A 26,498-nucleotide genomic window follows, 5' to 3' on the forward strand; every position below is an offset into this window, starting at 1 on the left:
TATTGCTGTTCGTTCCCATCTCTAATCATAAATATGGCGGCAGGGAGTGGGTGGGAGGTAAGTCTCCTTTTCTCATGTGCCAGTCCTATAATTCACCTGATAATTAAGTTTCAACACAAAATCCCAGCTCACATCTGGTTTGTCAGGACTGACCTATAAACAGATCTCTTTAATTTCAACCTGTCCACAAGAAGAGTGGCCACACAAGCCAAGAATCCCCAGGAATTTATTTAAGAAGAGATGTGTAGGCGGAAGATCTTGGCTGAAGCAGTTTCTTTATAGCTCACACACTATATTACATATTGTTAGCAGTCCTGGAACTCAAGGCAGGATTTCTTTATTTCTGTCTCAGAAATTTGTAACAGGAACTCTACCACTATCCAGTATCTTGGTTTTTTACATAAAGTTAAGAGGTATGAAATAGCAAAGATATGGAGTGGAAAGACATAAAATGTGCTTGATTTGGCCTCTCTGCTTAGAAATATGGATTCAAATACATTTTTCCAGTCAGAAAATTTCCTACCTTTTTCTTCTGTCCGATGAGGAAGACATTCTGGTCTTTCGGGAGGTACCTTTTTGATTTCATGCTTTCTGTCAGTTACAGCTGTCAAAAATCAAAATCCAACTGTTAAGCAAAAGGTAAGATAAACGTGCTTACATCAGCACTCTGGGTTGTATCCCATCTATGAATCTGTTCTGATAATGGCAGAGCCTTCCTCTAGCAGAGAGAGCTCTGGGGTCAGGGAGCTCTTTCATCAGAGCAAGGTACCTTGCTCCAGTGAAAGCATCAGCAGAACAGATCCAGTCCAGTGTCTCCATGATTATTTCAGTGGAGATGATGGCATGTATCCTACCAATCTGCTCAGCAAAACGTGAGATCTTCTACCAGCCCAAGGAGCCTTTCTGCAACTTAAGTGGCTTTTCTGCCAGAGAAAGGCTCCTAAAGCTGGGGCATGGCTGCTGAATGGAGTGGCAGGATGCCTGCTAGTACTTGTAAAGTACAAGTTTATCCAAACAGGGTTTTTCTAAGAAAGCTCTTACATGAACAAAATGGAAGTAGCAGATTAATACATATACTGCGGTGTAAATTGACGTTTACATTGTTCCCAGTGAACCTGATACACTTGGCAAAGATTCTTTGATAGTATACATGATTCTGCTGCTTTTTGTTACTATAAGACTACTCTATAGCAGCACACAGTAGAGAGTGATCACTGTGTTCCCTCTCCCCATCTTCATTCTGTTTTAAAGGACTAGTAGTCTTTAAAGGACAGGGAGAAACTGACCCAACTGTGTAGAGGTTGCGCTGTCTTTGCACCATACAAGGTGTTACTCTAGTCCTCTCTTGAAGACAATTGTTTCTTATGTGGGCCAGCAGTATACATGATTGTAAGATATGCTCTCTCTTTAGAAAACAAAACTGCGTTTATTCACTATTATTGTGTAGTTTGCTAGCACTGTCAAGAAAAATTAGTGCTTTTGCCTAATGAAACATTAATGGCTTTAATTTAAACTGTGAATACAATCTGCAGGTTAGTGATTTTCTGTAACAGCCACTAGATGGCAAAGCTATATTGGTGGTTGTTTATAAACAACCTGGAGAGATTTTTGGATTAATCATCTATGTCATCACATCAAAGGCCTTCTATGCTGGCAGAGTGGAAAGAAAGGGGGGGGGGAAATTACAGTGAACTGAAATACAAGAATGAAGAGATAGATCAACCCTAGTTTAATTCAAGAGGCAAAAAGTTCCAGTTTCTCACCTAACTATTGGTGCTTGATTTCTTAATCATTTCCTTCACAATTTCTTGCTGACATGAACAACCCTGAAAGTGCTACAGTAATCTATTATAAGCTGAAAGTACCTGCTAGTTTAACAATCCTTAAATGGCATGTTGGATAGTGATACTGACAGAGTACATTAAGAGACAAAAATTGGTCTATCTGTAAGCTATATTTACTGATGTTTTATCATATGACAGCAGTGCATTACCTAATCCTTGTTTGATGGCTGGAGCTGATGGAGGCGGTGGTTTCTTAGGTCGCTAAAGCAAAAGGAAGTGTCCACAAGATTACTAACAAGAATTCATGCTGAATTTAAGATTTATTTTATACTTACACCTTAAAGAGGAAAACAAATCCTGTACAGTTTTTACCAATATAGTATGTGTAATTTTAAAGAGAACATAAACAACACAGAGTACAATGATTACAAATTTTATAAAGGGTATAACTATTCCCTAAAGATAAACAATGAAAGGAAAAATGTGGCCCTTGTATACCAGACAACATCCAAAGTTATTTGGAAAATATATAGGCACTACTGAAACCAAAAGAAATTTCAGCTAGGTCAGTAAACAAATGTTCTCTTGAGGTTATGTTTTTATTACTTGCTGCTATATGTCTCTTATCTCATTTATAGAAGACACTGTCAAATACTGGTAAAGGCTTTGCAAACTTCATGGAAGGAAACTAAATTATATGCATCAATAGCCTACTATTTGCCATTAGTCAACCAATCCCAAAGTAAAGTGACTGTTAAACAAATATACTGAATGATCCCTTTCCAGATTCAATTCCCTTCCCTAAGAGCTAAAGGTGGCTCTTATACAAAAGAAAAGATAGGTGCAGACAACTGATGCTGCAAAATATTAATAGCACATCATTCCCAAGTAGAGGGTGTTATTATAAGACAAATCAAGGTGCTGGGAATTTATAGTATTATAGTATTTATAAGTGCGGACCATCCAGTGGTTGCTTCTTGGCCTGGCCCCAATGAGTTCAAACTCAAAGGCCAAAACAGCTCTGCAAAGGGACCTGCCCTCTGCCTTTTAATGACAGAAAACAAGCCTGTAATACTAGCTAAATTGTTATGGTTGCTTAGCAACAACCACTGAGGGCATCTGGTTCTTAAAGCCATAGACACTCTTTTTTATCATTTTGGGTTTTTTTAAACCCCTCTTTTTTCTTTTTTAGGTTTTATATTTTTCTACAAACCTGGGACATTTTTAAGGCATGTAGAAAGGACTGTCTTGTATGTTTATGGCTCCAGTCCCTGGATTTAAGTATCTTCAGATCAGAGCATGATAGTATTATGAAGTAAAAAAAAAATTGAGCATAGGCTTGCCTTCTGAATGCTCTCACACAAAATTTCCTAAATTATTTCTTTTTCTTCAGATAAGCTCAACCAGCCACCAAGCCAACCAGCTTTCTTCAATAACAATACATTCCCCCTTTTTAATAACTAAGATTCCACAAAGCTATGACTCAAAATAAGGACTGGTTAAAAAAATCAATGTATTTTTCAAACAGCAGATTTGGGGTGTGTGTGGCCCCGACAAACTTAAACACTTACACAAGTTGTACTTGTGAAAACTAGGTTACCTGTGCACAGCAAGTCTGAATATGCTGTACTTTTGTATCTTGCATCTATGAGGCAAGTTGTGTATTTGTAGACTGAGTTCTGGTTGTGTCGAGTGTTTTTGTTAACATGGATGTAATGCCAATAAAGGTTGCTGAGATATTTCATATTTGCCCAAATCTATTTAAATATATCTCTGTATGATGTAACATTACCATGGCCAATGGCCAAAGAAATGATATACAGATACTGTGACAGAACATTCTGAATACTGCCATTTTCTTTGCAAAATAATGCATTAAGAATGCTTCTAAGATATGGTGGCATATGTTCAAAGCAGGTGGTTTTATATTTTCTCTCATTAGCACACTGTGTTAATGAGCAAAAAGCATAGCAAATTAAACTATGCAGCAGCAGTCAGGATTTCTGAAGAATGTTGCTGAGGCTAGATGAGTGGTTTTAAAAGTCAATGTAATGTTATAGCATGCTATGAAAAAACTACAGAACACAACCTTATGTGCCACAGCTATTAAGTTGGAAGCAAACATATCCACGTATCATTTTAAGAAGGCATTCAAAAGATGAAGTTATTGGATATTTTATTACAAGTGAATGGCAGAGAAAACACAGGTGTATGAGAGGCTTAAGTATTACTCCCTATTAGAAAGGTAAATGACAGAGAAAAATGCTCTTACCTCCTTTTCAAAATCAGAATGAAGAAGCTTAACAAAATTATCTGGAAAAACTCCTCGTTTTCCACTGAGCTCTCCTTCCCACCAGCCAGCATCGATGCAATCCTGTGTTCCACCAAGGAAACCAATGACATTATGACTAGTACAAATATATGCTCAAAGATAATGTCTTTTAGATGTAGTACAAACAGATGCATACAAAACAAACATCATTATTTAACTTTCTAAAAAGAAACTGAATAAAGCTTCTTGCCTCCAATATAAATCATATAAAAAAAAAGAATGTTCAGTCCTCGATATTATTTTCAAGACTACTAAAATACAGATCCTACACAATCTGGATATTCCACTATTGTTGTGAGTTGAAAGATTTGTGAAAAAGAAAAAAAAATACATTCGTAATGTACTTTTCAATCCTGTGTCAGCTGTTCTCATTTCGGGCAAGGTTGTTGATCATAAGAAACTACTGAATTAGTAGCCAAACCTAGCAGGCAGAAAAGGTCACTTCTGAGTATATGAAATTGTCAGAATGTTGGTCCACATATCCCAGTACTATCTACATCAACTGAAAGCAGCTTTTCAAGGACTCAGGAAAAAAGTCCTTTTTCGCCCTGCTGTCTTCGATTTTTTGAGGGGAAGTTGCTAGGAATTCAACCTGGTTCTTTCTCCCCGCAAATCATGAGCTCCACAACTAAGCACTGGCTTCTTCATAAATTCAGAATCACTTCATAATGAAGCATTAGAATCAGAACAGAAAAGAAGTGCTCTTTATTCACAACAATCTGCCACTGCCTGAAAGGCCACACTGAGACGGGAAGCAGTGAGTAATCTTCTTGGTGATCTTAGCATGATAATTACTATGAGGTGATACGTAAAACCTTAGCTACAACCCAGGTTTAATTAAGACTTTCCAAAAGAAAGCATCTACACACATATGATAGGTAAAATGTTATTATATTAAGAAGCTGAATTGCAGAAATCATTTTTTAAAAAAAATATAGCTACAAAATATGCTTGCATGTGCTGGGTAGGTGCCATGTTGACTTTCTCACAATCACATGGGACTGGATCCCATGAAAACTGTGGAACATTAAAATAATGCAAGCAAGCTGATCACAAGGGTCTTAACCATAGCATCAGATTCAGCACTATTCTCAGCCACATGGTTGAATTGTTTACTTCCTAGTCTCATAGATAAATGGCTCCCATACAGCTTTGATTATAGGGTACATCCATATATAACTCTTGAGGAACAAAAAATGTATAGATATTTTTGTACATATAATTTATTGTCATTCTTTTGCAAATAAGGCACATATTTTAGAAGCCTTAACTTAAACAAACTGCCATTCATTTAACATAGCCAGAGAATGTGAAAGCTGAAACAACATCATATATAGAATTCTGAATTCAGCTCTCCAGAATGTGGATCAAAAATTTCACACAATGGGGCAGTGTACAGACTGAGGAGATGCTTCTATAAACCCTAAAATCCAGGTTTGCAAGAAAATCCCCAAACTAAAAGGTGGGTTTAAAAACAAAACATGCTGAACAACTACTTATAAAACTACATCACAAGATCTTAGTCAACCTGGATGCAGATGGCTTGAAGCAGAAAGTATGCCATAGGTGTTTTCTGCGCCAAATACTACCCGTACCAATCAGCTAATCAGCTGGTCTCAAATTCTTACTGCTCCAAGCCTAACCCCTCTATCACCTGGTTGGTGGTGGCAATGGGGAAGGCTTGAAGAAGCAAGTGTGCAACACAGGCTTCCACTCTATCTCCCCTTCCCACCAGCCAATGGATCAGGGGTTTAGTCTTGAAGCAGGAAGTATGAAAGACATACTTTCCATTCCAAACCCAGACCACCCCACCCCAATCAGCTTGCCATATGTGCTTTCTGCTCCAAGCAACTGTTTATCACTGTGAGGTCACCAGGGGAGAGGAGAATGGGATGATCCCTCTTCTGCAAGTTCCCATGGGTCTCCCCCTTGTAGCAACTTCTTGCATTAAAATGCTAGATTCTTCTTTTTTTTAAAACCCCAACAGCTACATTCTGATATTTGGGGTGGGGGGAGAAACAAATTTTTGCTAAACTGAAATTAGTTATATTTCAAAATAACGACACAGGAACATATGATACTGCCTTGAACTAGGTCACGACCATTGCTCTATCAGGGTCCATACAGTCTACTCCAACTGCCAGCAGCTCTTCAGAGTTTCAGGTGGGGCTACTACCCGACACTATTAACTGGTCATATTGGGGACTTAGCCTTCTGCAGGCAAAGCAGTTGCTCTACTGATGAACTATAGCATTGCCCCAACCAAAGTTATCTATTTTACTTAAAGTTAAGCTAATTGAGAAAAATGTAGCTCTTGTAAAACACATTGTTAGAGTTATAAGTTTCATTAACTTGCTTGGTATAAATTTCAGTAACGTGAGGCTTAGTTGCCTGCTACATAATACTTTATATATTTTAGTCCCCAGTACTATTGTTAACAGTGAAATTCTAAGCAGAGTTACTCCAATCTAAGCCCACTGAAATCAATGAGCTTAGACTGGAGTAACTCGGCCTAGGATTTCACTGTTAATCACCGAGGCTAACATTGCCATCATTTGTTAGATTCTCTGGAAGTGAGCTATTTTGCTGCAAGACTGTACTTAAACTTGCATCAATTACCCTAATTGTAATGTAGCATAAGCTTTCGAGAATCAAGTTCTCTTCGTCAGATGCCTGATACAGAGACTAGTCAAATTGACCAGTATTTGACCAGTCTCTGTATCAGGCATCTGACGAAGAGAACTTGATTCTCGAAAGCTTATGCTACAATAAAATTGGTTAGTCTTAAAGGTGCTACTGGACTCTTTTTGATTTTGCTACCACAGACTAACACGGCTCACTCCTCTGCACCTAATTGTAATGTTTCACTGATGTCATTTTCCTGTGAGATGGCTTTATAAACTTTAAAGAACCACTGGCATTATCTATTAAAGGTAATGTATGTAAAAACATACATACAGGTATTATCTATGAAGAAAATGTGTATGCTACTGACAACTAAGGAACTGCGTACTTTACAATCTATTAAGTCCTCAATGGCTTTGGACGAGCTTACCTTGATTAGTGCCGTTTTCATATAAGCCCCTCAATAGTTTAAAGTCTGATACTCAGGTGTTCATAAGAACAATACAGAAATCATTATATATTACCACTGATTGCTATATTAGCCACTAACAGTGAAATCCTTTCACTAACAGTGAAATGCTTATGATTTCACTGAGGATTTGAAATTAGTGGGCTTAGACTGGAGTAACTCTGTTTAGGATTTCACTTAGGATTTGAAATCAGTGGGCATAGACTGGAGTAACTGTTTAGGATTTCACTTAGGATTTGAAATTAGTGGGCTTAGACTGAAGTAACGCTGCTTAGGATTGTGCTGTAAGTGTCTGAAAGACAAATGAGTAAACTGTATTAACATATTTAGACTGAAAGAAGAAAACCTTTAAAAACAGATGTCTTGTTATATAAAAATCATTATAGAATAAAATACATATCATTAAGTTAAATGATTTCTAATGAATTTTGAGCATAATGGTAAATTAAATATTTAAAACATAAATATTTAAATTAAATATTTAAAATGTGGTAACACGGGTGTTCAGAGGCACAGTGACTGGCCTGGAAACATATAGTAAACACTTAAGACAACATACAATTATTTGTTAAGAGTCCTTTGTGGAAGAGGTATAATTAATCTAATTGGGTTCCAAAACAGTTCTGAATAAATCTGAAAGTGTAAAGGAAATAAGAGATTAAACCTAAATTAAAAGCAAGCCACAATAAGCAGAAGCAGCCTTGGGTATATATTAAATAAGAACCATGTTGCTTTAATAACTATAATACTTTTCTTTCCATCGAGTGGGTTTATTACATTGACCATGCGCAGAGCAAGAATCGCTCATTAAAGGACATATAGTTCTTACAGTAAACCTGGGGACTTGGGATATGAAGCCTCTAATTGGCATATTATAATAGAATTATGGTAAGCAGCTTTTGGATTAGGGGTATACAAGGGAAAAATCAGTTGATTTGGTTTGGTAATACCAAACTGGAAAAACATTTGGAATTTAAGGAATACCTAATTCATTCTCCAGCTCGCTTCGGTAATGCAGAGCAAAATTGGTAAAATTCAGCCATTGTTTCCTATGGGAAACTCAATTCAGAAATTTCATAGCCTGGGTGTGTGGGTGTGGGTGTGTGTGTGTGTGTGTGTGTGTGTGTGTCATTTTTTGATCAAATTTCACCAAATTTGCATGGGACCTTCTCCTAACTGTCCTCTAACTGAAATTTCATAAAGACTGGACTCTGGGGGTGGGGGTGGATTTTATGCCCCTCCAGCCATCTCCAATCTCCATTATTCTCTATGAGGAAAACTATGGGGGCTATACAGGAGGCTGGAGGTGGCTTTTGAAAGCAAGATTCACCAAATTTGCAGAGGATCTACTCAGACTCCCCAACTTTCATGAAGATTGGACCCCAGGGGGCCATTTTATGCCCCCCAGTCACTTTCAATCTCCATTATTCCCTATGAGGAAAACCTACAACTAGCATATCCTAAAAATACTTTTTAAAAGACCACACTTCACCACTATCTCAGGACAATGCCAACAGAAAACATAAGGCAATTGTATATGGATTTATTGTTGGAGAAACAAAGTGTTCGACTGCCACATCATATTCTTAAGTTCAACCCTCAGATCATTTCATCCTGTTCTACATCACTCAGTTTGTCCCCCAATTTGTGCCTTGTTTTGATAGAATGCCTGTTACTGATGGTATTTATTTATTACAACCATTCTTATTCTGTTTTTCCTCCAATGAAAACCTAAGCATGTGAAGGCAGCTGATCAGAGACATTCATGATGCAATCAGTTGCCTAAGGAGGCTAGGACTTCCGCAGAGAACTCTCAGGAGTCAATGAACAAAGGATAATTTGTCATTGATTGGGACAGAGAATGCTTTTACTTTAGCTAGCACGGGCTCTGCATACAACTTTTACAGTTTAAAAATGTTAAAAGACATTTGTTTTATTGGTTTGTGGTGGAAAATAAATTACAACCCCCACAAGGTGAGAATACATGTGTACAAATTTCTTTGGATCTGGACAATTTGACAGCCATTCACATTCGAGTGGCCAGATGTACAGTCAACTAATCTTTTCTATTGAATTCTTTATTTCAAATGTGATCTTTGTAATTCTGTAGGTAGCCACAGTATGTGTGTGTGTAAGAAAGAGAGACAACCGCCAGCCAGGTTTAAACGGTTCACACATGAGCCAACAGTTTGTTGAACATTCTGTGTCTGTGATCATGACACATGATCACAATGTGAGTTTGAACCAGTAGGTGCTTGAGCATGTCTACACTCTATATTAAATATGTACAAAAAATCAGCCTACCTATAAATGAATCATGGCACTTTAGCCTTGCTCAATACTCAAGAATTTTAGACAAAAATAGAATAAACAGGGCAACAGGCTAAAGCCACACCCAGTAGGGAGAGGAACTTTAAGGAACTTGATTCTGAAGTGCTCCTTGAACCTACCTGAATTATTCATAATTGACTTCACTGGTCTGCACTAGGTCCTGCTTAACCACGCAACTACACATTGCTGAAATAGCAAAAGAACTGCGGGGATAGTAATTTGTTGCCACTTACAATGGAGCAGCAGTTGAAAACTTTGCTCTTTTATTGTACATAATTAGAATGAGATTTCCTTGTACTACAGAAATGTGAGCAAGGTAGTGCTCAACTTAGAATCTGATCACCAGGGAACAATAGCACACATTCACAATGCTGTAAACCGACCTACAAAGTTGAGAGTAGACATGGGCATGAACGGGAAAAAAAACCCTGAACACCCTGTTCATCAATCAGTGCCATCCATGAACAACGAACAATGAACATGGATGAACATGAACTGCTCCCGGACCTGTTCGTTGTTCATGGGGGGCAGAACCCCCTCAAGCCCCCTTCCCCTCAAACCTACTCACCTGGCCCTTTAAAGATCCCTTTAAACTATCAGCTTGCAGGCAGCAGGGGGGATTCTCCCCTGCCGCCTGCCAGCTGATAATTTAAAGGGCCGTTACCTGCCACGTGCAAGGGGCAGGACCCTTTAAACACCCTACAAACTGACCTTCCCAATGTCCAATTTGCAGGGAACATAGTCCTCACTGTCCTCTGAAGACCCCTCAAGTTTCAGAGAGATTGCACCCCGGGAAAAGCATGATCCACGGGTCTCCCCATTGGCTGTTATTTTCTCTTCACAGTGGCAAAAACGGGACTCTCTGCTGGAAGTACTTTGAAGGATTAAAGCCAGAAGGAAAGCCAGAAGGAGTTCAGACAGAGTTCAGTCCCTCCTTGCCTCCGGTTGCCAAGGCGATTGATTGCAGCAAGTGCCAGACAGTCTGGCTTGCCGAATGAGTCTTTTAACCTGTTCATTTAGGATGGAACCTCACAAACAACTTGTTCGAGAACAGCAGATTAGGCTGTTTGTGGGTTTTTTCTGTTCGTAATGCTGTTCATGCCGATGTCTAGTTGAGAGGAGTCCACCTATATTATATTATATTATTTATTATATTATACTATATTATATTATATTATTTTAAATTATATTATATTAAATTATAATATAATTTATTATAATATAATTATTAAATTATTAATAATTAATAATTATTAAATTATATTATTTATGTGTGAACCTTAAATATGATATTCCAGATTACTGAAGAAAAGAGCAAAAAACAGATTAACATGGCTACCCATCTTGATTACTGAAGGCAGAATTGCTCCAAATTATCTCAGCTTCAAGCTTTTTTTTTCTACTGAATGTTTTTATTTGTTTAATAAGATTTAACATTTTAACCAATTTAGCTTTGCTCCTCATATCTGTGCAACCACTTCTCTTCCTATGCTCCGCCATGTCAGCTTTGCACTCCTGACAGGGCCTTGCATAGATACCACCATTTACTTGGGCAAAAACAACAGCTGCTCATATTCACATTCTCCGTCGTCATTCTCAGCAAGTCAGGAAAGCTCCCATTCTCCTGGTTTCCCACAAACTGTACAATACTGAAGGGCTTTTTTACTCAGGTAACAGGGCTGTGCCATATTAAATGGGTATTCTACTGGGTACTGTCTGGTGATGTAGATATGCTCCTACTGGGTAGATATGCTCCTACTGGGTAGTTTCCACTTTGTTAAAAGATTTCTTATTCAATTATTTACACTATGTTTAAAAAATATTTCATCGCTTGTTTAGATGTATGCTTGTTTTCAAATTTCTGCTACTCATACCGTATTGTATCTGTTCATTGTATGTCCTAGCTGTTGATCATATAACATTTTGTTCATTGAATATCCTAGCTGTTGATTAAATTGCTCTGTGTAATCCACCTTTGGTCTCAGTGACAAAGGCTGACTATTAAATAAATAAATAAACAGACTAAGCATTCACCTTCTGAGATAAAATGGGTGCATAGTTTCTATTAAATACACAGAAGACAATCCTGAAAAATAACAGTTCTTGCAAATAAATGAATACCTTCATAAAATGACCATATTTCTTTTCTGAAACTATTTTTTTTAGATTTGTTTCTGGATGACTTGTATTTCTAAATTACTATTTCAAAAAATCAGCTCCTCCAGCCAAGAGTGAAATTATCTGGGATGGTTATGCTTCCTTTTATTGATTGAAACTATAGGAGATGCATTCTCCATTTCTACGGATAAACTATAATGTTCGCATGAAGATGACCTTTAAACTAACAGGATTGCTGTTGAATAAGTGGTTTGAAGACAGCCATATACAGAAGATAGTGCCTTTGAAACAATGCTATTAAAACTTTTATTATCCTATCTAGTCCAAATAATTTGCTATATAGAATTAGAGTAAATAAATCAATATAACTTTTTTCATAGAATCACAGAGCTGTAAGGACACCAAGGGTCATCTAGTCCACCCACCTGCACAATGCAGGAAATTTACAGCTGCCCTCTACTCCCCCTGTGACCCCTTATATACCGTATATAGGTATAAACTGTACATTTGTACGCAGACGTGGGCAAAATACAGAGAGACACAGACAGGACAGGCAATGATTACTTCTTGGTTCTTCAGTACAAAACCAGTTCATTGCAGAGTATGACATTTTATGCCAATAGAATATTTCTTGAACTTGCTGGCTCTCTCTCTCAGGAATTTCTTTTGTATGGAAGGCTTGTACTGCTATGGCTGGAGTAAAATCCCATAAATAATGCCCAGTTCCATTAACAATTCCTTTTTCTTGCTATCCAGTTCCACTCAGCTAGTGCTGTTACTAAAAAGTAGGAACACTGCATAGTGTCCATTATGTCTATGGGCTAAGCCACACAGTCCTGAAACAGTCCAGGGAGGAGAGGGGGGTTCTATTGGCCTGTTGGGGAAACCCATGTGTATACCTGGAAATACACAGATTTACCCAAATAGCACCTTCTGAACTGTTTCAGGTTAATAAAATAGTACAGAAGGGAACACAGAAGCTCCTTCTACATGTGCACCACATAGCCTGTCCCAACAGTTGAGGAATCCACAACTCATGTCTGAATCGGAGGTGGGGGGATCCTAGATCCAGTCTTTGTACTCTAATGTGTTCTTTCCTTAACCATGAAAAAAGCACAGCTACATTGTTGAAGCTCATTCTCCTTACAGGATGCTTGTGTTAGATCACATGATTAAGTGCCAACATAGAGCACAGAAAACATTTGTATTATTGGTGGAACAAAGAAATGAAAACAGTACTTGAATCAGCATAGTAAAAATAAAATATAGGGAAAGATACCAAGAAAATGTATACTTGACCTGTATAGCAATTATTTGAGGCAAGGGATTAAATGATCCAGTTTTCTGATATGTTTTATTTATGCTTTGAACAGGGGCCTTATGGGGTGGATCCAGTGGAGAGGAAGTTGACAGAGTGTATCTTTCCCCAAGCAGTCTGCTGTTTTCTCCAAAATTCCTCTGAGGGCATGAAGAGTTTCAAAAGCAGAATGTATTGCAGGATGGGGCACTGCAGTGACCCAGGTTAATAAAATAGTACAGAAGGGAACACAGAAGCTCCTTCTACATGTGCACCACATAGCCTGTCCCAACAGTTGAGGAATCCACAACTCATGTCTGAGTCGGAGGTAAAATATCCTTTTCCCTCCTCCACTGATGTAAGCTGCAAGTGGAAGAGAGAGGAGCGGCAATTTTACCCAAATCCATCTTGCTACTGCCAGCATTCTCTGAAGTACATTTTGCTTTTGAGGTTCTCTGGATCCTCAGAGAGAAACTTTGGGACAAATGGCAGGCTGCTTGGAGAAGGTGAGGATTCAACTAATGTACAGACTCAGCAAAAATCAATTATTTGCGCAGAAAAAAACCTGTGCAGTTTTTACATGGTAAGGACATTTTAAAAGATACAGCAAGTGACCATTTTACATCAGTATTTTTCTTATATCACTTTATGGTTTTGAAAAGCATCCCCTATCCCACCTTATACAGTATGTTACAGTCACATACAAGCATTCAATTTGATGGTCTGAGTATGAGCAAAAGTCAACAGCTATTTTACTTGAAAGCGTCATTTAAGTGAAACATGTTGAATTACCTTATTGATAAGAGTGACAATATCACCTTCTTTGATTGTTAGTTCATCTTCATTCTGTGCTTCATATGGAAATATTACTTTGCAATACTCCTTTACTGAAAGAAAAGGACACATTATAACATTTTATTAAAAAATAATGAGTAAAGCTTACAGAATGGAACTTTCACATTTGCCACCTCTGCTCAGTAAGCCACCCCCACCACCCCCTGCCCCAGGCTGGCGGAGCCAGGGACTCTCACAAACAGTGTGTGTGTGTGTGTGTGAGAGAGAGAGGGGGGGGGAATGTGAGGTATTGACAAAAATTATCCTGTATCTCTGATAATGTAGTGCCATTCTGCTAATGTGCCAGAATATCACCTTTGAATCCAATCCATCATAATTATACATAAAAATGTCTATTATATTAAAATGTTTAACACATAAATAGAAAACAGCACTTTTGTACCTGACGAAGTGAGCTCTGATTCACAAAAACTCGTGCTGGAATAAATTATATTGGACCTGTTAAATTTTACCACTTTTTGTGATACTCAGGGAGGTCACATAAACTTGAGTCAAGCAGAACAGTGGGGATTAGGGGTGAGTGCTTCGGGAATCTGACGGCCCCGATTCAGAAATCCTGAAGCAAAGCATCCCAAAGCATTTGTAATATGAGCAGCAGGGAAAGGAGCATTTAAAGCCCTGAATCAGCTGCTCGTCAGGGGCTTCCTCAATGAGCGGCTGAGTGCGGGCGCCACTGTCAGGGCCAGGAAACTCCTCGGCCCCATCAGTGGTGGGCAAAGGAGGCGGCAGGGATGCTGCAGGCTTAAGACTGCACCGGCTTAAGCCTGCACCACCCCCCGCCAGGCGCTCTGGGAGCCCGCCGATGTCGGGGCTGAGGAAGTCCTTGGCCCTGACACCGGCGGGCGAACGAGGTGGCAGGGAGGCTGCAGGCTTAAGCCTGCACCTCCGCCTGCCAGGCGCTCCATTCGCCCGCCAATGTCGGGGTCGAGGAGCTCCTCGGCCCCGACACCAGCGGGTGAACGGAGCGCCTGGTGGGGAGGTGCAGGCTTAAGACTGCACCGGCTTAAGCCTGCACCACCCCCCGCCAGGCGCTCTGGGAGCCCACCAATGTCGGGGTCGAGGAGCTCCTTGGCCCCGACACCAGCGGGTGAATGGAGTGCCTGGTGGGGATGCTGCAGGCTTAAGACTGCACCGGCTTAAGCCTGCACCACCCCCCGCCAGGCGCTCTGGGAGCCCGCCGATGTCGGGGCTGAGGAAGTCCTTGGCCCTGACACCGGCGGGCGAACGAGGTGGCGGGGAGGCTGCAGGCTTAAGCCTGCACCTCCGCCTGCCGGGCGCTCCATTCGCCCGCCAATGTCGGGGTCGAGGAGCTCCTCGGCCCCGACACCAGCGGGTGAACGGAGCGCCTGGTGGCTTAAGCCTGCAGCATTCCCACACCACCTCCTTCGCCTCCTCCTGACTGGGCCGAGGAGTTTCCTGGCCCCGACAGCAGCGCCCACTCTCAGCCACTTGTTGGGGAAGCCCCCGACGAGCAGCTGATTCAGGGCTTTAAATGCTCCTTTCCCTCGTGCTCGCAGCAGCAGGGAAATGGGCATTTAAACCTGAAGCTTCCCGAAGCACTACGAATGCTTCGGAAGCATTCGTAGTGATTCGGGAAGCTGATTCGGGGCTTTAAATGCTCCTTTCCCTCATGCTTGCAGCGGCAGGGAAATGGGCATTTAAACCTGAAGATTCCCGAAGCATTACGAATGCTTCAGGAAGCTTTGCTTTGGGATTTCCAAATCGAGGCCAGCATTCGGAAATCCCGAAGCTTTCTGGATCGGGTCCAATTTGGGTATTTTACCTGAAATGGATTCCCGAAGTACACACCACTACATAGGAGGACTCTGTGCACATGTTAAGAACCAAGTGGGAGAAGGAACAGGGCTCTGTTATGACTTTTGTGGAGATCCTTACATTTGGCGGTGCACTGCACCCACTAACTGAAACATAAAAAATATATCTATATGCAGGCCAATAAAAATCCTTCCTGTATTGTTACCTTACTTGCTCACTTTCTGTATGTTACCAGTGATCATAACAGAACTACACTGTTCAAGTACATTCAGTTCTTTTAAATATATGCCATCTCAGCTCTTGATATATTTAGAAAGAATACTAACATATCAGCACTGAAATACTGTCAAGAAAAAGCAACTATGTGCCTTAAACCAAACATTGCTAAGCGATTACCGATTATGATACAAGAATATAAGCATCACAATTTAATCCCAAGCTGCAGCAGTAGTCGCAAGACAAACCAGGAGCATACAGTTTTATCTATCGCTTAATATATGAGGTGTGTTATGTGTATATTAATACACAGCAGCCTGAACAAAAGAGGGAATTACTATCATCATAACTGACCATTGCTTTCAAGAGTCTAAGCTAAGGGAGACATCATTTCTTATATTTTTAGTCAAGAGGATAAAAGCTTTTCTGACTGACTTTTGGAAAGCATAATTGTTATGCAGTGTTAATATTTCAGCATCCACATTCTAGATACAGGCATGATTTAAAACCTAATGATAACCTTAATCTAATATTATGCACCCATCTTTGCTGAAAAAGCCTCCTGTTCCACAAGGTTGTTTTTCTTGAGAGGGGCAGAAGCAAAATGCAAAAGCTGGAAAGAGAATCCGCAATTCCAGAGTAGCGATGCCACCATCAGACACTTTGACTAACCCTTAACTTGAGACCAAGAAGTAAATTCCAAGTCCTACAGGCTTTAAACAAAAGAGAGGTCAACCCTGCAAGGTATGACACTACAGACTGAATTCCAGAAAACAATTACTTGGGTAGCTATGGCAAATTGGCTAAGATACTGGATTCAGACTGAAGTGTTGTAAACCGAAATAACTCCAGAAAAGTATGATTAATAAAGTTTTGTTAAAATAAGTACAAGAAAATACAAATAATAGAAGTGTACAAAAGAGAAGAAGAAATTAATACCAAGCAAAATAACTAATCCAGCAAACACAGAAAAGCTTTTAGTCCTAAACCACATTACCTTTCAGTTAGATCTCAAAATCCAGAGTTGCAAGTTCAGCACCCGCAGCATTCAGGAGGAGAGGTCTGATCCCTAGCTAGGATCTGATCCTTAGAGAGAATACTGCCCCAAGAAGGACAAAACTGAAATGACGGTTCAAGCTTTAAGGCTACTAGCTTGATCAATCTGCAGCTAGTACATCTTCACGGGGGGGGGGGGGAATCACTCCACCCCCCAGAGAGCCGTGCATTAATGAGATGGAATGTGGCCGCGAAAACTCCCTTCAGTGTTCCGGCCTTGAAGCTCTTCTAATCATGCACTTGTGGCACCATCTCATCCTCTTATCTACAGTATCTGGGAACTCGCAGTGTCATCCTGACCTCCTTCCCAGAGAAAGTTTCCTTTTGCTTCTAATTTGCATCTGACTAGGTCAAAAAGCCTGAATTAAAGTGTGAATCCGCCAAGAAACAGACTAGGCATAGTCAGCCTCTTGACAGTCTTTATCTTGCGTGTATTCCCGATAATACAAGCAAGTATTCCCTGTGGCTGACAAATTAAATTCTGAAATAACTTTACTATTCTTCTATACACTATTTTTATCTCTACAAACTCCTCTTGTCTGTTTTGCGACTATCATGAAAATCTTCTGTTCTCAGTACTCTGAAAATTGTTGTCTCTCTTTGCAGGCTTATCTTAGGCAAAACTGGACTGGAACATTCAGCTTGGGGGTGGGGGTGGGGGGAGTGGGCTGAAATGGATCGAAAGGACAATTAAACTCTTCCCCTGCGGCATTTCCCTGTCAAAATGCACTGCCTAGGTTGCTTTAAGTCTCAGCAGAGAATAACAGAGAGCCAAAAGGGACCATTTTTAATTGAGGAAAATGCAACAATGGGGACTGGAAGAGTTGTCTCTCCTCCTCCTGCACCATGACCCCTATCCATATCAGGTTCTTCCACAACTGCTCTTTAGGGTCAAATGGGAGTTCCAGTTACAGAGCAAATCCCCTATTTTAACACTCAGAGCTCTGAGGGCAACTCAAAGCAAATCTCAGAGGTCCTTAAAGCAATAGTGAAATATTTTACCTATTTACTACTGCTATCAGAACTTAGTGGTTTGGAGAACTACGTATAGTAGTTTGGAGTCAGATTCAACCTTTCTGTGAACAGAGCAAGTTTGCCTGTTTTTGTTGCTTTCATTTCCCCCCAGTACTCTCAAAATCTCATTCTGACAGTCAGGGGACCCTCAGACATCAGATGTATGGCACAGGATCAGCAACAATGAGAGGAACTGGCAGAAATCTTCATTCTTGTGTGATTTTCCTCTGTTTGGAGAACTTGCTCTGCTCAAGATTGTATAGAATGATTTATGCCAATTTGCCTTCTTGCTGCAAGTCCCACAATAAAGGCCTGTGCCTGGGCCTGGGGACCCAGGAGAGGCTGGTCACAGAGCGCCACCTGCAGCTCCAACAGCCGAGTTGAGTGCTGTAAGATGCTGGCCAGGAAGAAGAGTCGAGGGAAGCAGCGCAGGCTGAAATCATGGACATGCAGTCATGAGTCATCTGACTCTGATGGTTCTTCGGCTGAGTCTTTCTCAGAAAGGAAAGGGGTTCATGGGGCCAGGAACTATTGGACCATTGCCTGCTAAGGTTCAAGTTTGACAGCTGTTGGTACATGGACAAAGCCATGCCTATGGGGTGTGCTGTTGCCTGCATGGCCTTCAAGACCGTCAGCACCTTCTTGGAATGAGTGGTTAAGGAACACTGTGACTCATACTAACTGAATGATTCCTTGTTTGCTGGTCTGGCCAGGGTCTCAGCATTGGCCAACTGACTCTGGGACTTTCAGGGGCTGGCCATGATGTTGGGTGTGCTATTGGCACTTAAGAAAACTGAGGGCCCCTTGGTGTGGCTGGTGTTTTTGGGCATCCTGACAGAAGCAATGGTTGGGACTTCTAGCCTGCTCTGGATCATTTTTGGTGTGACAATCAAGAGAGGTGTGAGTAGTTAACCATAAGCCATTGCACTCTGAGCCTGTGATGTGCGTCGTATGCAAATTTGTTTTAATCTGCTTGCATGCTAACATTTCCTTCTCAGCCCTCTACACTGCAGGTGTGGAGAACAATGTGGCTGCCTTATCTTGCTTTCAGGAGGTGGGATTCAAGGCTTTGACACCTAGCATGAGATACCACCCAGACCCCTTTCCAGAGAAGCTGAGGGAGCTTGGGAGCAACTTATCATGCAGGGAGTACTTGGTGGCACCATCCACAAGACAGGCTTATGCCACTGCAGTCACCTTCTTTCTAAATTCTTCCAACACGCTGAGGAGGCACAGCACTTTACTGGCCTTGGAAGCTGCAGTATTACAGTACTTGGTCTTGCTGTGTGCACCCCTAAGGCTATGTTCCTCCACCTTGTGGCTACTTCCTTCTTCAACAGGACCATAGGCTTTCTGGATCTAGCCAGTAGTTTCGTGGCCAGGAAAGCTGTCACTGGCAGGTTCTACGTGGTGCCAGCATGCATGGATTCACAGCAACCTATCGCTCTACGTGTCCTTCAAGGACTCTTGCGCCAGCTCCCCAAGGCCATTTTGTTCTGGGCTGCTTTCATCCTGGCCTTTTACCAGGTAGTAAGAATGGAGGAGCTGGTAGTGGAGACTGCTCCAGCAGGACTTTGGGGCATAACAACATGTCCATCAAGGGACAGGTACTCTGTGCTCTGGTCTGGCAGCCTAAAATGGATGAGAAAGGATGGGGGATGATGGTGTGCCTGTGAGGAGTAACCTGGTAGGCACTCATCTGAGGACTCCTCCTTGTTTATGCTGATATATCCTTTCTAACCAGGTTCCAGTTCATCGCTGCCATGCAGGCTGGTTTGGTCACTGCTGGACTCCTCACGGGAGATTTTGAATCTCATTCTTTCAGGATTGGAGCTACCACCACCACAGCAGAAGCTAGATTGCCCCCAGCCTGCACGCTGTTCATCAGGCACAAGGCTTCCTGGACCTACAAGGGGTACATCTGGAACCAGGCAGGATCTAACAGGAACTCTGTTCCAGCTGCAGGACCCATGCTGGCTCATGAGGCCTGTGGCCTGGCAAGTTGGTGGAGCCAGATAAGCACAAGGGATTGTTGACTGAAGACTGGTTGTGGGGGGCAGAGAGCTATGTAGAATTTGCCTGGGTGATCTTTGTCCAGCTCACCAGCAGGTCACCCCTCATGGGATCAGGAAGGAATTTTTTCTCACAGGTCTAGGCTGACTGAAAGCCCAGGGTTTTTTTTCACTGTCCTCTGGGTATTGAGAACGGATCACATGGATGGGGTGATGGTGGCTCCAATTAGGCTACTACCATTGGAGTGTTGCTGAAAGCTGGGCAGCATGCCTACCTCTAGAGGTGGTTCTGGGCCATTTCTACTGCTGTAAGTTGACCCTGCTGGGCGGCTTACCCTCCAAGCAAGAGATCTTGGGGAAGCCAGGCTGGCTGTTATAGTGATTTTTCCCTGCTTCTCCATGATACTGTGGTGCATTTGTCCACTTGCTGGGGTTTCCCTGGCTTCTTCCTGATCTGCTTTGCTCCAAAGTTTAAAAAAAGATCACATTGCTGTCATGTGAGTGAGAAAGTTCACCTTTTCCTGGTCCTTCCTACCTGGCAGCCATTTTCCCTGCCCCATCCCTGTAGTGGCCATTGTGGCAGGCTTTTTTAACTTGGCAACTGAACATCATTGTATGGGTAACAGGTTCTCTGAATTCCCAGCTTTCATTTAGAAAAGAAGTCCCTAGTCTCTTTTGTTGCAGAGAAAAAGAAAAGGTGTATCTCCACAATGAAAGTGGCTGGAGACTTTTTTAAAAAACACCAAAAATGGGGATTCAAAGAACCCGTACACATATTTTTATAACGTTATATCGATATAATGATATTCAACTGCTTTTTTAAAACAACAACAACAACAACAACCTTAAAGCCTGGGGTGTGGGTTGGGGCGGCCACTGACACGGGACCAAGAGGTAGAAACTATGGGGAACTGCGTCATATGGAAGCCTCATTGCTACTATATTGTACTGGCAGCAACAACAGCAATTGGGAAAGTACATTTGTTTGTTGCTGTGTGGAAAACAGTCTGGTTTGCCTTGACAAATGTTAGTTTTGTTGGTCTTCTCTCTCTAGCTTGGAAGAGTGTCAACGGTAAGCAAACCAGAATAAAACCAAGACGTCTGTGTTTGTACATCATGTGAAACCTAGTTGAGATTAACTGCGGTTAACAAGCAAACTTCAGATCATGGCTTCAGGTCCTGACCTAACTGTGGCAAGTAGTGGTTTGCATTCAGATAATTGTCTTACCATAGTTAGTTTAACGATTTCATGTGATATCTGAACTGAGCTGCTGTCTAAGGGAATGAACGATGTCTAAAGCAAAAGGACACATATGGCTTCCCTTAAAGGCCAGAATAGCAAATGCTGCATCTTTGATCAGAAGTCTAATACTTGCTCCCACAGAAAATCATTCCATTAGCAAATTGTGTTAATTCTAAACACTGTTCTCTCCTATCTGTAGAACAGCCCAGCTCTTGCCCCCCAATCTTCTTATGCTAGTGCACATGCGTATTTCTGACAGTTAACCCCTTTTCACCCCTTCCCTTAATACATTATTTGAATTATGATATAAAAGAGACAACCCTGTACTTTAAATAGATAAACTTTATCCTGAAACATCTAATATATAATAAATAAATCCCATTTTGAAAAAAATTAGTATTCTAATGTTTCATTCTAGCAACCTTATATAACTTCATCACATAACATTCCTATTTTTTTAATACCAATATATCAATGGAGAATATTTCTTTCTCCTCCAAAGAGACAGATGACCAATCTTGTCACGGTAAGCAATCTATTAATCATTACAGAACAGATTCGAGCCAACTGACAGTCACAGATAAGCATATAAAAAATATAATAGGCCACAGGAAGCCACAGCCTTCACTGTGCAAGACTTGGGCAAGACTGTCAATGACAGAATGTTTTGAAGATTGTTAATTCATAGGGTTGGCATAAGTTGGAAGCAACTTCATGTCACACAATTCTCTTAACATATAGGAAATAGTACTACCTCATTTTCTCAATACAAGGTATCGGTGGACAGTTGTTAAGATCAGGTTGGTTTTCAGCATTTGTCATTATTTGCTATAAATTTAAATATTTACAGATATGATTAAGCAAGAAGATGAATTTCCTAAGGTACCCCATTGTAATGTTTTTCAATCTCCTTTTCAGGAAGAGAAATTGCACAGCAAAAGGAAAAGGTCCCTCCTCTTGAAGAACTCTCTTCTTCAGCAGAGTTATACTTTTAATAAATATTAATGGGCTTAGAAGGGTGTGACTCTATTTAGGACTGCACTGTCAGTCTTCTGTCTTTCACAGAAATAATCTAACCTGCTTTCAAACACAAGGGAGGGTTAGGGCTATTAATGGTAAAGTTGTATGAACAATTCTGAAACATAAGAATCTGATGTCAAATAGATACTAATAAGTATTTCTCCTTACAGCAGGTAAGGACACATATAGAATTCAATCATTTTTAAACACAATCATTCATAGTACTGGATATGCCTACTACTATTTTGATTTCTTCTGGGAGACTACTATCTGACAGTATTTTCTCAGCAAAACAGAGAATGTTAAATATATTTCTAAGACATATCTGCAAGACACCACTTTTTTGAACAGGACAGCCAGCAAACTGGATTTCTTTAGGAGTTGAAAGTGCAATATAATCCAATATTCTTTGAGAGACAGTAGAGTACAAAAGAAAATAATAATGCCATTTTTAAAGTCAGTGAAAGAAAATATCTTAACATTTTAGCCCAAAGCCCTATTGTACATTCACTTGCTTATTTTTCAATTTAGAAAATTGCTAAGAAAGGAAGTGCCCCTAAATTTCCCGAGACACCCAACTACTCTGAGCACAAGGAGAAATAAAATATTAGCAGGACTTACTCTTTGTTCTGCTGTCCAATTCTATTTTTGTCGGCTCTTGAATTGTAGCTGTAGCTATTCTTTTTCCAACTGTCTGTAAAATATAAATGAGCTCTCTTAATATCTTTTCTCTCATCAGCGTCTTTAAAACTTGTAAAAAAATTCTCCACCATTAATGTATTTTCTCCTCTAAGAGAGCAAATGGTCAATTAAAAACAAAACACTTATTGAGAATTGAAAAGATTCACTTAGTCTTACCTGTCACAATCCCTTTGGAAGTTTAATTAAGTTAATTGACCTGTTTTGCCCTATAATTACATATTCTTTTGCCTAAAGGAAGTTCTCCTTTCTGTACTTCCAAAGAAAGTATCAGTTAGCTTAGTTATCTCTTAAGTCCCACTAGTCATATTTATAATTATACAAGCATAGATACAAGCAGGCAACTACTATATAACCCTGTAAAAAATTGGCTATGTAAGTGGTTGCAATTACTCCATAATAATTTTAACTTGGGGTTAAAAAAAAAGAAAAACTCTGAGGATGAATCAAGGGATAAAAGAAACACCATTCTATGACAAATTGTTAGAGTCTGGGATGTTTCAGTTTAGGAAAAAAGACAACTGGAGGGAGACATGATAGATGTTCATAAAATTATGCATGGAATGGGGAAACTGAATAGAGAACTTTTTCTTCCTCTCCTATAATACTAGAATTCAGAGATACCCAATGAAGTTGATGGACAATAGATTCAGGACAGACAAAGGAAATACTTCTTTTCTCAACGAGTAATTAAGTTGTAGAATTCACTGCCAGTGGACAGCCACAAGCATAGATGGCTTCAAAACAGGTTAGACAGATTCAGGGAGGGTCCAACAATGGCTATGAGACACAGTGCTGAGTATCAGTGCTAGCAGCGAGAGTAAGGGAAAATCCTTGGTCTGTGTTTTTTTGTTGGCCCTCTGGGCAATTGCTTGACCACTGCAATGGACTATTAGACTAGATGGACCACTGGTCTGATCCAACAAGGTTCTTTTTATGTTCTTAACACTGACTAGTGGAAGCCGGTGATATGGACAACATTCAGTTGAAGCAATACAATGTAAGATAGGACAAGGGAGTTATTGCTACATTTATAAATATAGGCTAAGAGCTTTTGAACAGGAAGCTGAAGTATTAAGCAATTTTTGCCTTTTTAAGAAAGTGCACATAAGCATAAGACATTAACCTTTTTGCTGAAAAAGGGAAATGGAGGCAACAGAGAATATCATTGTCCCCGCTTTATTAATGCAAAAGAACAAAAAGTGAATCAGGTATTAAATATTAGAACCCTAAGACCACAAAGCTAACCTGAATGGTACCTTTTAAATTAACTGTAGTAAATGGGTTCAGAATGATGTAACTCTGCTTTGGATTGCATTGGTCAATCTTCCAAACAAGTGTCCCATGTTTTAGTAAATGAGGCCTCCCAGTTCACTACTAAAGAGATCAGGACCTCAGACAACGTTAACAAATCTCAGGAAGACAGTTCAAAATTTATGGTGTTCAGGGCAAATCTGCCTTGGAAACCAATTTAATTAACTCAAATGGTTGGATACAAGAACACATTTTTTTCTAGTTGGCAGTTTATATAAAAAGTGAAACAACTGATTAATGTTTGAGGAGGCAAAGACATGACCATGCAAATTAAATATAGTTCCTTTTAAATGAATGTCATCTCTGAGAATGGTTTCCTAATGCTCTATTTTAAAGGTACATCTTGGGTTTAAATGATTAGTCTCCTTTTTCCAGATAAACCCACCTCACGAAAAATACAAAGTTCCATATATCAGCTCAACCGCACTTTAATTATTTACTATCTTAAGTTTCTCACAACGACAGACCAAATTATCCCTTTTTTGTTTTAAATGTGTTTGTGAAAACTTTCTATCCTTTAATGTTAACAGAGAATACATAAATGTTGATACTTTAAAAGACCCTGCCACCATTTAAATATTTCAAAATTCAATACATCAAGGAACTTCCAACTTGGACTGAAATTGTACAACAAAATACAATGAAGAATGAAATGAAGGCGATTTCTCAGTGAAGTTTTTTCATTCTCCCATCCTATTTTACTGGGAAAGTTTGCAGCATCATAAACAGTATAACCAGTTCTAGACAGCCAGCATGATGTAGTGGTTAGAGCGTTGGACTACAATCTGGGAGTCTCCACTCTGCTGTGGAAGCTTGCTAAGTGACTTGGGCAAGTCACACACACTCAGCCTTACCAATCCCCACCGGGCTGTTACGGGGATAAATGGAGGAAAGCAAAATTATGTAAGCCACCTTAGGTCCCCATTGGGAATAAAGATGTAGTATAAATAAATAAAGTGCATAAACAAACAAACAGCATTCTGGGATGAAATTCTACCTAAGTTGCAATTTTTTGGCGGAACAAAGGAGACCTATTTTTTTTCTTTTAGGGCATTTTCATCTGCACATCAGTAAACGATATGCCCAAAGTACAGCCAGTGGTAACAGTTCTAAAATCAACAACACTAAGTGAGCTGGACGTGCACACACAGAAAAAAAATATGATCAGAAGGAAACACCCATATCAGCATAACACTGATAATGGTTCACTATGCCACTGTGGATTTGACTGACATCTAAGGTCACAAACTAATTATATGCACAATGACACTCGTCTCCATTCTGTTTTGGATGTGACAATTACACAAGAAGAATCAGCACAAGTATCCAATGCTTCCTGTTTCAGATCTTTGTCTTGTCCAAAGTAGAATCTTTTTTTGTGGCCACTTCAAATAGGAAGATAGAAAAGTTTTGTTTTAGACAAGATGAGAAATGCAGAAAGAAAAAGAATATGATGTGTCCACTTATTGTTCTTCCAACAACACAGTAACTTTTTAAAATACTCGGAATAAGTTGTTTTGATTATCCATTTCTTAATGTATGTGTTCTGGAAAATTTATAAGCTCTTCTCGGGGGTATTCTGAAGGAGCAAAGCTTCTCCTACCGTTGACTTCCATTGCTTAGTTGGTACCTTTTGGCGATGCCTACTGAATAAATTGCTACCACCCAGGCAGCCCCACAGCCAGCTCAGGTAACCACTCTATAAACAGTAGCACTGCCCAGTCAGGTTCAGCCAATCCTCTACCATTCTCTTCAGTCAGGGCCATCTATTGCTGATCTATGGCTGCAGCCCAGATAATTCTTTACTTCTCCATTTAAAAAACACAAAACAAAAATCTGTCTCCTCCCAATATTATTTGTGAGTGAAAGAATTCTGACAGTTTCAGTTTACTAACCCTGCAGTTATTGCTTACGTTACAGAATTCAACACTCTTCCGCTGAGGAGTTTTTCTTGGAATTACTGTATGGCAAATGGAAATAGACACCTGGAATAAAATGGTTTACACCAAGACGATGTAGCCATAGCAAATTATGTTAGAACCACTGATGAACATTTTGTAAATTACTAAATTAAACAAACAAAGATGAGCCATCTCTATTATGCATCCCATTGCTCCATGATAAACTAAAAACAAACAAAACAAATTCCTGTAAATGAAATAAAATTTCAAAATACTTAATAATACAAAATAATTAAAAACTTTTGATGTCTCCTTTTTTTTGTTTTAGCAATTAAAAAACTTTTGTGCCATGCCATTTCAACTGATGTAGAATGACTAGTATGCTAGAAATATAACATCTGATAGTAACATTTTTCATCAAACCGGTACCATTTTT

General features: G+C 40.0%; 1 protein-coding gene across 5 annotated transcripts in view; it reads right to left on the bottom strand.

The window, feature by feature from the left end:
- Positions 1-26,498, bottom strand: part of SH3KBP1 (SH3 domain containing kinase binding protein 1) — a 188,121-nt gene that overhangs the window by 21,595 nt on the left and 140,028 nt on the right. For all 5 annotated transcript variants that reach the window (XM_054973613.1, XM_054973612.1, XM_054973614.1 and 2 more), the window contains 5 exons: positions 22,770-22,842; positions 13,749-13,843; positions 4,057-4,158; positions 1,994-2,045; positions 524-604 (listed from right to left, as the gene is read on the bottom strand). In XM_054973613.1, coding sequence (XP_054829588.1) covers positions 524-604; positions 1,994-2,045; positions 4,057-4,158; positions 13,749-13,843; positions 22,770-22,842 — 403 coding nt within the window. The remainder of the gene's footprint in view (positions 1-523; positions 605-1,993; positions 2,046-4,056; positions 4,159-13,748; positions 13,844-22,769; positions 22,843-26,498) is intronic.

Source organism: Eublepharis macularius, chromosome 3, assembly GCF_028583425.1.
Source record: "Eublepharis macularius isolate TG4126 chromosome 3, MPM_Emac_v1.0, whole genome shotgun sequence".
NCBI classification, from domain to species: domain Eukaryota; kingdom Metazoa; phylum Chordata; class Lepidosauria; order Squamata; family Eublepharidae; genus Eublepharis; species Eublepharis macularius.